This window comes from Pteropus alecto, unplaced genomic scaffold, assembly GCF_000325575.1.
Source record: "Pteropus alecto unplaced genomic scaffold, ASM32557v1 scaffold413, whole genome shotgun sequence".
NCBI lineage: Eukaryota > Metazoa > Chordata > Mammalia > Chiroptera > Pteropodidae > Pteropus > Pteropus alecto.
Genome location: NW_006434120.1, coordinates 3,674,880 through 3,692,064, shown reverse-complemented (window position 1 = coordinate 3,692,064; position 17,185 = coordinate 3,674,880). Strand labels below are relative to the sequence as shown.

General features: G+C 35.4%; 1 protein-coding gene across 6 annotated transcripts in view; it reads left to right on the top strand.

Annotated features, from left to right (window-relative positions):
* Nucleotides 1–17,185, top strand: part of LOC102891996 (histone-lysine N-methyltransferase SETDB2) — a 96,718-nt gene that overhangs the window by 27,330 nt on the left and 52,203 nt on the right. For all 6 annotated transcript variants that reach the window (XM_025044758.1, XM_025044755.1, XM_025044756.1 and 3 more), the window contains 5 exons: nucleotides 9,611–10,174; nucleotides 13,585–13,701; nucleotides 14,452–14,621; nucleotides 16,100–16,316; nucleotides 16,831–16,927. In XM_025044758.1, coding sequence (XP_024900526.1) covers nucleotides 9,611–10,174; nucleotides 13,585–13,701; nucleotides 14,452–14,621; nucleotides 16,100–16,316; nucleotides 16,831–16,927 — 1,165 coding nt within the window. The remainder of the gene's footprint in view (nucleotides 1–9,610; nucleotides 10,175–13,584; nucleotides 13,702–14,451; nucleotides 14,622–16,099; nucleotides 16,317–16,830; nucleotides 16,928–17,185) is intronic.

Below are 17,185 nucleotides of genomic sequence, written 5' to 3'. Positions count from 1 at the left end.
CGGCTATCATAATTGTTATTCAATTTTAATCATTTTTTATTTTAAATTTTAAAAAGTTAGACATTTATACAATCCATGAAGTGATCCCCCTGATGACTCTAGCACCCATCTGGCACTACACACAACTATTACAATAATATTGACTATATGCCCTATGCTATACTCTTAATCCCCATGACTGTTTTGTAACTACTAATTTGTACCTCTTCATCCCTTCACCTTTTTCACCCAGCACCCCCAAAGTCCCCTCCCTTCTGGCAATCACCAATTCTCTGTATCTGTGTGTCTGTTTTGGTTTGTTTGTTTCTTTTGTTCCTTAGATTCTGCATATAAGTGAAATCATATGGTATTTATCTTTCTCTGTCTGACTTATTTCACTCAGCATAATACCATCTAGGTCTAGCCATGTCATTGTAAATGGTAAGATTTCATTTTTTTAATAGCTGAGTGATATTCCATTGTATATATGTACCATAACTTCTTTATCCAATCATCTATTGATGAGCACTTAGGTTGCTTCCATATCTTGGCTCTTGTGAATAGTGCTGCCATTAACTTAGAGGTGCAAAGATCTTTAGGAACTAGTGTTTTGGTTTTCTTTGGATAAATACCCAGAGGTGCAATTGCTGGGTCAAAAGGTAGTTCTATTTATAATTTTTTGAGGAACCTCCAGACTCTTTTCCATAGTGGCTAAACCAATTTGCAACCCCACCAGCGGTGTAGAGGTTTTTTTTCCTCCCCATCCTCACCAACATCTGTTGTTTTTTTAATTTATTGATAATAGCCAGTCTAACAGGTGTGAGGTGACATCTCATTATGGTTTTAATTTGCATTTCTCTGAAGATTAGTGACCTTGAGTATCTATTCATGTGTCTATTGGCCATTTTTATGTCCTCTTTGGAGAAATACCTATTCAGGGCCTTCTGCTCATTTTTTAATTGGACTTTTGTTGTTGTTGGATGAGTTCTTTATAAATTTTGAATATTAACCCTTTGTCAAATGTATCGCAGGCAAATATCTTTTCCCATTCAGTAGGTTGTCTTTTTGTTTTGTTGATTCTTTTGCTCTGCAAAACTTTTTAGTTTGATGTAGTCCCATTTGTTCTTTCTTTCGTTTCCCTTGTTCGAGGAGATGTATCAGAAAAAAAAAAAATTACTAATAGCAATATCGGAGAGTTTACTGTCTATATTTTCTTTTTGGAGTTTTATGGTTTAGGTTCTTACATATAAATCTCTAATCCATTTTGAGTTTATTCTTGTAGATGGTGTAAGAAGGTGGTCTAGTTTAATTTTTTTGCATATATCTGTCCAGTTTTCCCAACATCATTTGTTGAAAAGACTGTCTTTACCTCATTATATACTCTGCCTTCTTAGTCATATATTAAGTGTGGATAGGTGTGGATTTATTTCTGTGCTCTCTATTCTGTTCTATTGATATATGTGTCTGTTTTCATGCCAGTGCCATTGCTGTTTTGATTACTATAGCTCGTAGTATAGTTTGGTATCAGGTAGTGTAATGCTTCCAACTTTGTTCTTCTTTTTCAAGATTGCCGTGGCTATTTGGGATCCTTTATGGTTTCACATACATTTTCAGATTATTTGTTCTAGTTCTCTGAAAAATGCCATTGGTATTTTGATAGGGATTGCATTTAATCTTCAGATAGCTTTGGGTAGTATGGCCATTTTAACGATGTTGATTCTTCTTACTCATTGGCATGGTATATGTTTCCATTTATTTGTATCTTCAATTTCTTTTTTCAGTGACTTATAATTTTCCAAGAACAGATCTTTTACCTCCTTGGTTAGTTCAATTCCTCGATATTTTATTGTTTTTGATGCAATTGTAAATGATATTTTTTTAAATTTCTCTTTCTGATAGGTCATCATTGTTGTGTACAAGTGCAGCTGACTTGTATCCTGCTTTACTGAATTCATTGGTCAGTTCTAACAGTTTTTTGGTGGAATTTTAGGGTTCTCTCTATATAGTATTATGTTATCTGCAAATAATGACAGTTTTACTTTTTCCTTTCCAATCAGATGCCTTTTATTTCTTTCTTGTCTTATTGCTGTAGCTAGGACTTCTAGTACTATGTTTAATAGAAGTTATGAAAGTGGGCATCTTTGTCTTCTTCCTGATCTTAAGGAAAATGCTTTTAGCCTTTCCCTATTGAGTATGATGTTAGCTGTAGGTTTGCCACATTTGGCCTTTATTATATTGTTCCCACTTTGCTGAGAGTTTTTATCTTAAATGGATGTTAGCTCTTTCCTGTCTGGGAAGCTCTTTTTCTCATCTCCAGTTTTAATTGATAGTCTGGCTGGGTTGAATAGTCTTGGTTGTAGGTTCTTGTTTTTCGTCACTTTGTGTATTTCATGCCAATTCCTCTGGCCTGCAAAGTTTCTGTTGAAAAGTCAGCTGACATTCTTATGGGAGTACCCTTGTAACTAGCTGCCATTCTCTTGTTGGTTTTAGGATCTTCTCTGTCTCCAGTTTTTGGCATTTTAATGATGATTGGTGTGGGTCTGTTCAGGTTCCTCTTGTTTGCATTTCCTGGACTTGTATGTCTTTCCTTCACCAGATTAGGGAGGTTTTCTGTCATTATTTCATCAGGTAGGTTCTTAATCTCTTGCTCACTCTCTTCTCCTTCTGGTATTCCTATTTTGTGGATGTTGGTACGTTTGATGTTAGCCCAGAGGTCTCTTAAACTTTTCTCATTTAAAAAAAATTTTTTTTTTGCTGTTCTGATTAGGTGTTTTCTGCTGCCTTATCTTCCAACTCACTGATTGGGCCCCCTGCTTCATCTAATCTACTGTTGATTCTTTCTAATGTATTCTTCATTTCGGTAGTCTTCATTACTGGCTGGTTTTTCATAGTTTCTATGTCCTCTGCTGAAGTTCTCTCAGATCATCTTTTCTCTCCCTAAGTTCATTAAATCCTTATAACCAGTGTTTTGAACTCTGTCTCTGTTAGGTTGCTTGCCACTATTTCGGTTAGTTTTTTTCCTGAAGTTTTCTCCTGTTTCATTTGTGCCATGTTTGTTTTCTCATTTTAGTTGTCTCTCCATGTTTGTTTTTGTGTATTAGGAAGATTTGTTACATCTCCTAGCCTTGGCCAGGTGGCCTTATGTAGTCGGTGTCCTGTGTGGCCCAGTGTTGCTGTCTCCCTCACCACCTGTGCCGGGGTCTCTGGGCATGTTCCTTGTGTGGTTGTGTGTTCTCCTGTTGTAGCTTAGCCTTGATTGCTGTTAGTACATTAGTGGATGGGATTGACTCTTGGCCTGACTGACTGTGGGGATTGGCCCTGCACACAGGGTACGAGCTTGTGTGGGGTCTTTCCCCCAGGAGTGAAATTCTCCCCAGCAGTCTCGCATACCTGTTTAGACCACCCTTTGGTTATGCCACTTTTGGGGCTAGTCAAGTGGTGCTCTGTTGTGTTCTGACACCAGCTTTCAGGTGTGTTGGTTCTGTGGCCTCTTGGGAGGGGCTTATGTGTAGGCCGAATTCAGCTGCTGCTTTTGATTGCTCGGGGCTACCTGTTAACTACAAAGTGATCCGTGGATGATTGCTTCCTTTGCTGGATTTGGAGGCAAGTGGGAGAGACCATGTTGCGAACAAAGGTTGATTACCCCCAGTACCTGGTCTGGAGTGGCTTAGCAAAAGGATCAATGCATCTCAAGACCTGGGGTGCCTGCTAGCTGCCCCATATGACTCTGCAACTGGAAGAGCCTTTAAATGGTATCCAAGTTGGGTGGAGCAGGGACCAGGGTAAAGCAAACAAATTTCACCTGGCCAGTGCAATGTCAGGTTTTATGCCAGTGCTGAATCTGCATCTTCCTGTAAAAGTCTCAGATCACAGCAAAGCCAGGCACTGTCTTCCTCAGGCCCTCAGACCCCTGCGATCTGCTGAAAAGATATTGTAGCTTGGGCTAGCACCAGTGGCTCATCACCGAAAGTCTCCACTGAAATATGTGGGCCACACGTGGGCCACATGAGTTGAGGGCTGCCGCCTGCCAATAAATATGTGGCCCAGGGAAGCCACAGGATGGGGTTTGCTGACTGGCAATGGGCTGCTGGTTGGATGGGGCCGAGCCCCAGGGAAACATGGGGTGGAGCAGACAGTCTTATCGGCCAGTGCTGTTTCAGCATAAACAAGATAGCACTCACCTATAGACTGCCTTGGAGGGGGAGCCAACAAAGGGGCAGTGGTAACTCCCTTTAGCCTTTGTCCCGGAACCACACAACTCAGTCTTTTGTCAGTCATATGTCTCTTGTTCTTCCCAAGTTGCTGACCTTCCATTGGAGCCCAGGGTAAGTGTCTTTGAGCAAGTAAAATCTATGTGTAGGCCCTTTAATGGGAGATCTGGGTTTTCGGACCAGAGCCGTCCCTGGTTTTTACAGTCAGATTTTGTTGGAACTACTCTTTCCAGGACTGGAGCCCTGGGCTGGGGAACCCCTGTGTAGGGTAGGGCCCCCCAATCTTTCAGCGAGGCCTCTGCAGCCATGCTCTCCCGCTGCTTACCTGCTTACCTGAGCAGATGCGGGACCGGCCTACTTTGCATCTCCGCTCCTCCTACCGGACTGAGTGGCTTTTTCTTTATATCCTCACATGTATGTGTTATGATCAGCTAGACTTCTAGTAGTTTTCCAAGTTGTTTGTTTTATAATTTTGTTTTAATTTTAACGTGGTCGTGTAAGGAGGCAAACCCTGCTTACCTAGCCCGCCATCTTGTTATTCAGTATTTTTCTAGAAATTCTAGACAGTACAATAGAATATCAAAATATTATTGAAATGTACAAAGTAAAATTATTTGTAGATAGTCTTATCTACCTAAAAAAAAAAAATTTATGATTCAAGTGTAAAATTATTAGGCTAAAAGGAGGGTTTAGTAACACAGTCATATAAAATAAAAATATGTAAGTCTATACCATTAGAAAATATGAAATAAAGCTCCCACTCACAGTACCAGAAAGTAAAATAAATGGAGTTAACCACAAGTAATTTTTTCATGAAGAAAATTAAAACTGAAGATGTTGATGGATAAACTTACTGTGTTTCCAGATGAGAGAATTGCATATTATGAAACATAAATCTTCCCAAACAAATGTATAGATTTAATTTCATATGAAATCTAGATACTTGGATCTTATTTTTTTAACTTGGCAAGCTATTATAAATTTAATATAATCTCAATTATATTAAATTTAATATAATCTCAATTATTAAACTTAATCTCAAGATAAAAAGTCAGAAAACAACATGTTTAAAAGGAAAAATAGAACTTGCCCTAAGAAATATCAAAATGTTCCTTCAAACTATGTAAAGAAATCTTTTTCTACATGTAGGGATTGGTATAGAATTAACAGTTAGATGAAGAGAGAATAAGCATAGGAAAAAAGAAAACATTTTTACATATTTACAAGAACATGCAGTATGATTAATTAGTAAATTAGAAGTCCCAAGGTCAAAGAAGGACTTGTTATTTAGTAAATGACCCAGGAACAATTGGATATCATTTAGAAAATTTAAGTTAGATCTTTCTGGTACATGAAAATTCCAGATGAAGTAGACTCCCAAGCTACAGAAAAGTTAATGTAGAATTCTAAAAGAAAAAAAAGTAAAGATTAGATGTCTTTTCATGATATTATATATCATGGCTTTATTCATATCATAACATTATTTCTACATTTTTGCAATGTAGTTTTCTTCCTAGAACGTAAGCTCCTTGAGATCATGGAGCTCTCATCATTGTTTCCATAGCACTTCACACATAGCCGGCACTCGAGAAATCTTTGATGGAAGAATGAACGAACTCCCAATAGGAAAATAGACAAAGACTATGAATAGACACTTTACCAAAGGAAAAATAAAGAAAATAAACAAGAGTTTAAGTTAAAACTCCCTCTTATTTAGAGAAAAACAAACTTACTAAAATTAATAAAATATCATCTATTAAATTGATTAAAATGTTAAAAATATTCAATTAGATCTGCATTCAGATATACTTATGAGAATGTAAATCAGCCCAGCCACTTAGTAAGGCAGCTTGGCATTCTGTATAGATTAAAATGTGTATACTTCTTAGCACCGTGATTGTGATCTCTAAATGTCATTTCTCATTAAATGGAACCATAGTCCCTTTAAAGAAATGGCTGATCCCAAGCCTGGGACATCTTGTGACAGGAAGCAAAGATGCTATCAAAGACTACCAATTGTGTTTGAAAATGCAGGAGCAAACTTGAAACAGCTCCCACTGAACAAAAATGGCGCAATTTGAACATCAAAAGGAATAATCACTGTGACTGATTTAAACACATTGAATATGTAAAAACCCATGGGTTTATAATAACATTTTAAAAATCAGTCACTTTAGTAGTTGCTAGGTTACAACTCATTCTGAATACTAGTAAGTAAATAGAATCAGGCATTTATTCTGCCTTTCCTATACTAACCGTATTTCAGGATAAGCTAAGAGCTGATGAGGAAATTTTCTTTTTTATAAAAATATTCCATCCAAAAAATTCTAGGAATTATAGAATAAGATTGTTATTTTTACAGCCTTTCAACCTCAAAGAAACAGTGGCCTTAGACAGTGCTCTCAGACTAACAGGTGTTTTGTTTTAAACTTCCATTTTATTGACTAGCAGTACTCTTGTGAAATGTAATAAAATGTTGTGGCAATGTTAAATTGCTATAAAAATTTCTAAACTGTTGCAACTTTCAGTTTTCGTACTTATCATGAATTGATAGCGAACCATTGGGGACTGACCACCATACCTTAAGTAGCACTGGCTCAGACAGTGATCGTGAATAAATGAAAAAACTGTTACAAAAAAGATTCATGAGGAGCTTTCAGATGGGTTGATTTAGCTGAAAACACCCTAACCCACTTATAAATCTTAGCCTCACTAAAAGTGAACAATCAGACATTGTGTGTCACCTTATTTGACTCAATAGGAAATTCATAACACCACCCTTGAATTATTACATCTACCCCACCACCAAAATTGAACCTGAATCTAATCAAGCTTCTAGAACAGACTACTGATTTACTGAGAATAGAAGGAATAGAGGAGTGAGTTAAATGACAACACAAGGAAGGCATCAGCCAACTTCCAGAATATGGAAATGCTACAGGACAAATGACACAATTTACTGAACTTCAACAAATGTCATAAAATGAAGAGGGAGGCACTGTTATAAGGTTAAAGAGACATAAAAGCATCTGAATCAAATACAATGTGTGGGACTTGTTTGAATTCTGATTCAAACACTTTTTAAGACAATCAGGGAAATGTGAAAATGGGCCATCGAGATTATATATTTTTTAAACACCTTATTTGTTAGAAATGCATACCAAATTATTTTAGGTAAAAAGAGGTAATGTCTAGGATTTGCTTTAAAACACTCCAGTGTGTTTTAGGATGGGTCAAGGGGTGGTAAAAACATTTTATTTAGTAACTACTTACAGTAGGGGAAAGAGCTCAGCTCCATTCCAATTTGTGCTGAAGTGACAGGTATTTTAAAGGGGAATGAGGGAGGGAGGAAGAGCAGGGGCTCAAGTGAAAAATTACAAAGGGTCGGTGAGTGTGAATACCCATGAAGCTAGCTGGCAATTATCAAAGTTAGGATTCTGTCCTCCCACAGAGACTGGAAGACAGGCCCTATCCTTCCTGATGATTTCCTTTCAAAAGAATAGCTTTCACATCCTTGAGAAAGACACGCCTAGTCGTAGGAGATACAGATATATCTCAGAGGGACTGGGGAATGATTCACAATTGTAACCCCGTTTTAGTAAATGCTCTGAGAAAAGAAGGTCAAGGGTTTATCTTCAGGTGTTGTCTTGGAGTAACAGTAAGTTCTGGCAGCCTTGAGCTTTCTCAGGCAGGCATTTTATTGGGGGGATCTGTGAAAGCAGGCATTCTCATAAATTACTGGAGGGGCTGACCCCATGGAGAGCAATTTGGCAATATTAACAAAATTATTAATCCATTTACCCTGTGACCTAGAACTTCCACTGATGAGAATGTATTCTGCAGTGATATCTGTACATATATGAAATTGTTTTCTACAGTTATGTTACATCATGATTTTTATAAATAATAGCAAAAGATTGGAAACAATAGGAGACTAGTTAAATTGTGGAATTTATGCAGAGGATTACTATACAGCTGGAAGAAGGATGAAGAATCTCATATCTGTGCATTTAATATGGTAGCCACTAGCTACACATGACTATATTTGAATTCATTTAAATAAAATTTAAAATTCAGTTCTGTGGTTTCAGTAGCCACATGTGGACAGCACAAATATAGGACATTTTCATCAATGCAGAAAGTTCTGTTGGACAGTGCTGCTTTATACAGTGAGTACAAAAATATCTCTAAAATTTAGAAACTTTTTATATTACTTTTATAATAAATAAAGGTACCTAAAGATAGAAAGTATTGTGTAAAACAAAGTTGAGGTTCTTTGCAAGAGATTAAAACCTGAGTTCCAAACACTTGGACTCTTTTCACAGATTTTTTTTCTTAAAATCAATAACCTCCCCCATTTTTCTACTGTTAGTTTACCATTTTTCATATGTATCAATATGAATATTGATTCCAGGTGGATTGCATATTATGGGAAAACTTCATCTGGTACAGTTGTTGAAAGTGAACACAGTGTAAAGAATTCTTGAATTATTTTTTAGCTAGCTTTTACTGTTTTGTTTTTTCAGGCAAAAGGCTAGAATCAAGCATGCCTGAAGACGTAATCTTCCTCACCTATTTATTGAATGCATGCTTTAAATAAATACTAGATTTGCTAGGTGCTGTAGCAAAATGTTACAACTATAGTCACTGCTTTTTGGAATATTCTGAAATTAGGTTGTAATATAATAAGAAAGATACTTGGTCTCTCTGCAGTGACTAGCGCATAGCTTCTAAAACCTTTGGAATCTCCTGAGTGAGAAGAGTATCTTTGGTATGCTAATGAAGTGACTCTTAGCGAGGGGTGCCTAGATAGTTTCAGGATGGAAGCTGGTCACCAGAAAGACAAAATCTTGATTAGAAGCTTAAAACTTTCAGCCCTAACTTCCAACTTCTAGGTAGATAGCATCAGAGTTGAACTGAATTATTAGACACCCAGCTGAAGAAATGGGTCTGGAAAAAAACACATATTTGATGTCTGGAGGGGAAAAAAATCCTTGGCATACTTTTATGTGGTGCAAACCTAGTAAATATTTATTTCATTGTCTGGCTTATTTTAATGTTGTCTAAGAAGAAAATAATAGGAACTAATTACCACCTTAGTGTGCAGTAGTTTTTAAAAATGGGGAATTGGGGGGTGGCTCCATAGTGTAGTGGTTAGCACGTCTGCTTTACACGCAGAAGGTCCTGGGTTTGCGCCCCAGGTGGAGCCATGGACCATACCCTGGGTGCGCCAGGCCCCGGGTGCACTCCTTGAGCGTGTTGGAGGAGATGCCCTGCCTTTAGAGATCCAGTTCTTAAGGGGAAATGGCAACATCCATAGGTCAGGGGTGGATGTGGGGGGGAGGGGAATTAAAGAGGGGGGAAAAATGGGGAATTGTACTATAAATTTGAGATCCTAATAAATAAATAATTTTAAACAGATCTACAAAAAATAAAGAAATTCCTTTTCTGGACAATAAAGCTGCAGACTTTAGAGAAAAAGAATCATCTTTGAACTTACCTTACCAAAGTCATGACTGCTCTGATGCCTGTCTGATGAAAATGCCACTAACCTTCAAGGGAGAAAACCCTCTGCAGCTACCAATCAAATGCCACTTCCAAAGACGACATGCGAAGACAAACTCTCATTCTTCAGCACTCCACGTGAGTTATAAAACCCCTTGTGGAAGGAGTCTACGAAACATGGAGGAAGTTTTTCGTTACCTGCTTGAGACAGAGTGTAACTTTTTATTTACAGATAACTTTTCTTTCAATACCTATGTTCAATTGACTCGGAATTACCCAAAGCAAGAAGAAATTGTTTCTGATGTGGATGTTAGCAATGGAGTGGAATCGGTGCCCATTTCTTTCTGTAATGAAATTGACAATAGAAAGCTTCCATACTTTAAGTACAGAAAGACTATGTGGCCACGAGCATACTATCTGAACAGCTTTTCCAACATGTTTACTGATTCATGTGACTGTTCTGAGGGCTGCATAGACATGTGAGTAGAAAAATACGGTATTTCAAAAAATGTTTTGAATGTAGGGGTACTTGTCTAGAAGTCCTGCTATGTATCAATTTGTCTGTCTAAAACTGTTCACCAGGAGTCTAAAATGGAAAGATACACTCTCTCACTAGTGATGGGAAGGAAAACTTTTTACCAGTTATTATAGTAATTTAAAAATTATTTCTTCCAAGGATGAGTATTTCCTTTAAGCTAGTACCATAATCGTAACAACAACAATTGCAGCTAATGCCATTGGAACAGTGCCAGACACTGACAGTTATTTTACATACATTTCCTTATTTAATTCTCACAAAACTCCATGAGACAAGTAATGTTATTTTCTGTTATAAATAAAGAAATTGAGAAGCCAGTCATAAGGGCAAACAAATTGAAGAGCCAGGGTGTAAACCCATGTTCTTAACCACTATGTTATATGTTGTATTTTACTTTTACAAATCATTTCCTGACAACTTTTTTAGAAAGTTAATGGTGCTTATAATTAGTACTCTCTTGATCATAACATTGGCATTCCATTAAGAAAATGGAAACATGTTTTAATATATCAGGACTTTGAAATCATTTCATTTTAAAGATGTGTACTAAACATGTTTTTATAGGTACGACATATAGAATGGAGTCGTGTTATATGTACATTTAATGCAAATTTAGCTTCTTGTACTAGGCAAAAGAGAGATAAAGAGAAATAATTTAAATAGTATGGATAGTAGTTTTCACCATCCTCTGAGTTGGGAGTGTTAAATGAGATATATAAAACCTCATTTTGTCTCAGTTCCTTTAGGCTTATCATGAAGGAAACCTGTCACTGTGCCAAATTTAATTCTGTTTAAAAATAAGTTTATTTATTTTTTTGTTGTTTTTAGCATTGCCTCTAAATATAACCCAGCTATATCTGGCCAAGCCCAATCCCTTTCAGTCCTGGAGAAAAAAACTGTTGGTCATTGTTTACTCTGTGATCAGTTTAAGAGAATTTTTAAAATAATTTGATTATATGTAATTTTGGAACACATAGAAGTAAACCCCACCAAAGGTATAATTTCAAACAGTTACAGCACACAGAGGCGTTGAGGACCATGAAGGCAGTTCAAGTTCCAACAAATGGGAGAACTCGAACCTGAAGAATCAGAGATAAATGTAGAATCTGATTGAAAGACTTTACAATTGGTATGTTTGATATGTCCAAAGAAGTAAAATATTAGCACCCATAAAAAAGAAGAGATTATTTATTAAAGGTATATATATATGAAAGAGAACCATTTGGAAATATGGGAAATAAAATATATGGTCATTGAAATAAATTAAATAGATGGACTAAATGTTAGCATTAGTGTAGCTGGAGAAAGAATTAGTGAATTGCAAGGCAAAACAGATCTCTAAGAATGCAAAGAGAGAAAGATATAAGGAAAATAACTTACACGTTAAAAAATGTGGAAGATAAAATATAAACTGCAACATAACATCTGCAATGAAGAAAAGAGCAACGCCAAAGAGATAATAGCTGAGAATTTTCCAGAATTTAAAACAAGAGTCGTGAGAGTAAAAAAGCCTACTGTGTACTAAGAAGGGAAAATAAGATAAATGTAAATCGAAATATATCACAATGCAACTTAAACAGTATCTAAAGAGTAAATCTCAAACACTATCAGATAGGACAAAATAGACTGACAACACACTTTTCATCAGAAATAATAGAACAAAAAAGAGGTACAATAGCTTAAAATGTTGTAGGAAAATAAATGTAAAACTAGAGTTCTTTACTAGAGAGAGGGAGTGGACTGTTCAGTTATATAGCAATTGAAGACGTGCATACTTACTTCCCAACAATAGCACTTTTAAGTATATTTAGTGTTGTTTTCCAAGCTATAGGTTTAGTGGGATGTAAAACTATCTAAGGGTTGTAACTAGTATTTTTTAAATTAAGTAGTAAAAAAAAAATACTCAAGTATTTTCACACACAATAAGGGTAATGTTTTATGCCACTGTTTTTTCAGTTTATGCTCATACACATGTATAAGTATGTATGCTTGTATACAATAGTGAAGAAAATATATGTCTTACCATGGTCATAGTCAAAAATATTTGATAGCTACTACTCTGGAGGTGCTTACACATGTGCATAATAGGATGTTGATTGTAGCATTGTTTGTTATATTGAAAACTAGAAGCAGCTTAATTGTATACCAAGCAACTTAATTAAACAACCTAATTGTATATCTAAATGCTATGGAAAAGTTAAAAGGAATTAACTAGATTTGTATAGAACACAAATTGGGTCTCAATAACATAATATTGAATGAAAAAAGCAAGTTGTAGGATAATAACTATAGTAAATTTTTAAAAACAATATACAATATATTGTTTGTAGATATATACATATTTAAAAGTATAAAGGATGCAGCATCAAACCTCTTGAGAGTTTAGGTTTATCTGTAATGTTTAATTTTTTTTTATTTTGTAAACAAGATTATATAAACAGTGTATATACTTTAAATTATATATATAGAAAAAAAGACTAAATGATGACAGCTAATTCTATGTGGTAAAAATATGAATGTTATATTGTTACTTGTATTTTTCTGTACCTTTAAATTTTGCAAACAAAGGCTATCAAAAAAATAACTTCAGATTTCTTATACCTATGAATAGAATCTAAATTAATGGATTTTTTATTGTTTTTTTTTTCTGTTACAGACAGTAGCCACCACTTTTATGTATGTATTATATATATGCAGAAAAAATGCAGAAGGGAATCACAGAGGAAAAAATCTTAAAGTCACTTTCTGAACAAAGAAGATAGATCCAGAGATTTTAACCAGCTCACCTGTAGTCACATATCTGATTTACAGCTGAGATACTCAGATTCCTTACTCCATATCAAGTTATAAGTTTCTGTCATGGTAGATAATCATTTAAATAGAGGGAAAGAAATTTTATGGTTGCATATTTACTGTTTAGCAACATTATGAATAACAGATTGTAGGAACCAGATACCCAGCATCAGTCTCTGCAACCTGTTTTCATGTCATTGGAAGGAAAGATAATTTAAGACATTACAAAACTATATACATCCTTTCAAGTTTGACATACATAAGTTTAGGACCTAGGAGAATATCCACAGACAACCTTTTGCTGAATAGAAAAGAAAGGAATGTATTTTGAAAAGTTAAAAAAAACTCCTATAGTTAAGTATTTATTTCATGAGCAAATAGAGGAACAGGGCAGTTTATAATTATTTATGAACTTCTGGTAGAAGTTCAACCATCCACGAGACAGACTATCATAAATACAGTCACATCCATTACTATATCATTTACATTTTAATCAAGACAGTCTCTTAATTTGGTGCTTTTTTATTCTGACTTCTCCATTCATTGCCTTCCTTTTAGAACAAAATGTGCATGTCTTCAAATGACAGCAAGGAATGCTGAGGCTTGCCCCTTGTCAAGTGATAAAATAGCCATTGGCTATACATATAAAAGACTACAAAGACACATACCTACTGGGTAAGGTACCTTGAGGATTTGTTGTAGAGTTTTTGTGTCTTTAAAAGTGGGTACTTTATTATTGTGGCCTACAGTCTTACAGATGTTGTGAAATCTTAATTTTTCATACCAAATATCTAAAGGAATTAGAAAAAAACAAACCTGTATATTGTTCTTAGAAATGGAAGTCAGAGAGCACACATGTATCGTGCAGAGTGTACTTGAACACTCATTTGCTTTGAGCCTGGCTCTATACCTCTAGGGTTAGCCTACTTGGGGCAGCGATTTCTCCATTAAGAAATACTCTGTGCAAAGGTTATCTAAGAATTGGGAATTTTTAACCTTTCAAGGATGTTATTATTAAAAAATAAACATTTTTCTTCCTAGACATTACCTTCTCAGATATTTCCTTCTGAGACATTCCTAGACATTTTAAAAGAGCTGATATTTACTATGTGCCATATATTGTCTCAAGTACCTCGTTAATGTTGGCTCACTTAATCTTCATGAAACAACCCTATGAGGGTAGGTATATAGTCCCCATTTTAAAAATGGAAAATTAAAGCACAGAGAGGTTAAATAACTCATCCAGGATCACACAGCTAGTAAATTTTAGACCTGTAATAGGAACCCAGGTAGTCTAGCTCTTGGAGCCTTCCTTCACATTTAGTCTGCCTCCCTCAGTAATTATTAGTGAGGTAGCAATATAAATTGCTTTTGGTTTTAATTTAGGATGCCTGATTGATTTTCTCTCACATATTTTATTGACAGTATTTATGAATGCAGCCTGTTGTGCAAGTGTAATCGACGAATGTGTCAAAACCGAGTTGTCCAGCATGGACCTCAAGTGAGGCTGCAGGTGTTCAGAACTGAGAAGAAGGGATGGGGGGTACGCTGCCTAGATGACATTGACAGAGGGACATTTGTTTGCATTTATTCAGGTAAAGCAAAGGTTTATTTTCAAATTACTGTATAGTAAGATCTACCTTTCTCAATCTCCATTTTACTAGTCAGGCTACTGAAACCTTATAGCAAGGACAAGAGCAACAATATATAGGAGCATCAGAGGAAGGAAAGTGACTGGGGAATTGAGTACTGAAGGGATGAAATGCCTTAGGGAGATACTAGATGGTCCTTAAAGTAAGCTCAAAGATAAAACTTGAGTTATTGTGTAAAGCACTTTTTTTTTTCTCCATGGCTTTGGGGTAAGATAAGAAAACTTTTTAAATAGAAAAACTAAATGACTGACTTGCTAAGGTAAAAATTATCAATCAAAGACTACTTTGTTTAATGTTTTGAGCTATTAGAATTTAATGTTAATTTTGTAATAAAACCTGCATGTGGTGATCATTCAGGCCATGACTTTAGGCAGCAGCTCACTCCATTTCAGAGACTCTACAGAGTTTCTCACATTCTAAGCAAAACTTCTCAACCACTGTGTTGTACAGTTACTGATTCTTTGGGGCCACAGCCCCCAGTCCAGACTTGTCATTCTCCAAAATTCTTGAACATTTACCCCAGAGTTAAAATCCTCTCTCCGTGTGCACCAGGAAATGAGAAAGGCTGGGGAAACACAGCTCTGGATCCAGTCTAGAGGAAATGTGCTGGACTGAGCCTCTGCAGCTAGGCAGCAGGGATCAGAGCAACCTCATCTGAATTTCCAGATTCACTTCAGTGAGGGCAAGAATTAATCAGAACTCAGAATAGTCACACTAGGATCCCCACCACATACCACTCACAGACACATATACTACACAGCTTGCCTAGACATTCATCTCTCATATTTCTCAAAAACTGTGATGAAAATAAGCTACCTCTAAAATGCCAAATAGTGTCCAGAGAATATCATTGGCTTTATCTGCATTGCTAGAAAAGGTAACTAAGGTAGCTCTCTGATCCAGTTGGTAATTATAATTTTGAGTTCCTTGGAAAAAAATGCATAGACTTTAGACTAAGATTTTAATGTTACACTAAGACTTAATATGAGAACAATAGGCACATATCACCACAGATTTAAGTAGGTCACTTTATAAAAAGAGTATTGGTTTTAAATGATAAAGGATATTTAAGACACAAACTGCGATTTTAAGACCAGAGTTCATCTCTTAATTTTCTAGAATGCTTTCTGATCTATATTTTTATTTTGTATCATTGTAGCTCTCTTCTAAGTTATACCAAAACAAAAGAGTGCTTTTTTAAAACACCCTATATTTTTTAATGTACTGGAAGATATGAACTCTCTTACTGGTCCTTTATTTTTTCTTGCAGTAGTGTTCTAAGATGACTTAATGTGTTTATCTTCATTCTAGAAATAAGGTCCTCACAGGATTCTTTAGTAATGGAGCAGAATAGACACCCTTTTGTTGTTTAGCAGTTACTATGTTATCTTTTGTCTTATTAAACCCTTTTACTTTATTAGGAAGATTACTAAGCAGATCTAACACTGAGAAACCTGATGCTATTGGTGAAAATAGAAAAGAAGAAAATATGGAAAATATGTTTTCAAAAAAAAGGAAAATAGATGTTGCAGATTGCGAGGTTGAAGTTATCTCATTAGAATTGGAAGCACATCCTAGAAATGCTAAGACTGAAGAATGTCCACCTAAGTTCAATAATAATCCAAAAGAGACTGTTACGTAAGTAAGATAGCTCTTAGGAACCTGATCAAGATTGATCTGTTATTACTGAGCAAGAGTGGTTCTTTCTCTTCCCTCTTTTATTCCTTATTCCCCCTCAACTCCTATACATCTCATATGTAAACTTTCTACACAGTTACAAGTTTAACATTGTGAGAAATCTAAGACACTTAGATTTTAAAATCTAGCCAACATACTTTATTTCCTCAGTATTCCATTTCTGGAATCTTACCTTTAAAAATTTTGTGACATAATCAAGTTCTTTATGAACGTCGTACTTTGCAGTTCTTTTTATTTTCTGTCACCATTCTATTTCCAAAGCTTTTCAAATATTTTATTTTTTTTAACATACTTTAAAATATGATTGACTTTAAAATATGATTATATTTCCTTCTTCCGGTAAGGGGTAGGCATAGATGTTATTTAGATTAATTTCTAATGGATATTTTTGTAATATTGATATTATGTATATTTCAAGGTCTAATAAAAAGAATAACTTTTTTTTCCTTTTCAGAAAAATGGAAAGTAACAATGTTTCCAGAATTCATTATCATTCAGTCATTAGAAGTCCGAAAGCCAAGATAGCCATTATTCAACCTAATGGGAAAAAGGTGGTAAAAAACATTACCTATTATCTTTAAAAGAACATTCACTATTATCTCATATTCATTTTACTTAGTTCAAATTGTTTATGTTAATAGTGGGTAGGACTTCTTTTACTGTTTTGGAATGGATGTAATGTTGAAGTATTAAGGATCATGGTTTATTTACTTAGTATCTTCCATCGTGGTTGGCATGTTCCCAACTTAGATGTTTAAGGAGAATGTTGGTCATGATCTGACAGTGTGTTCCACTGAGACAGCTATCTA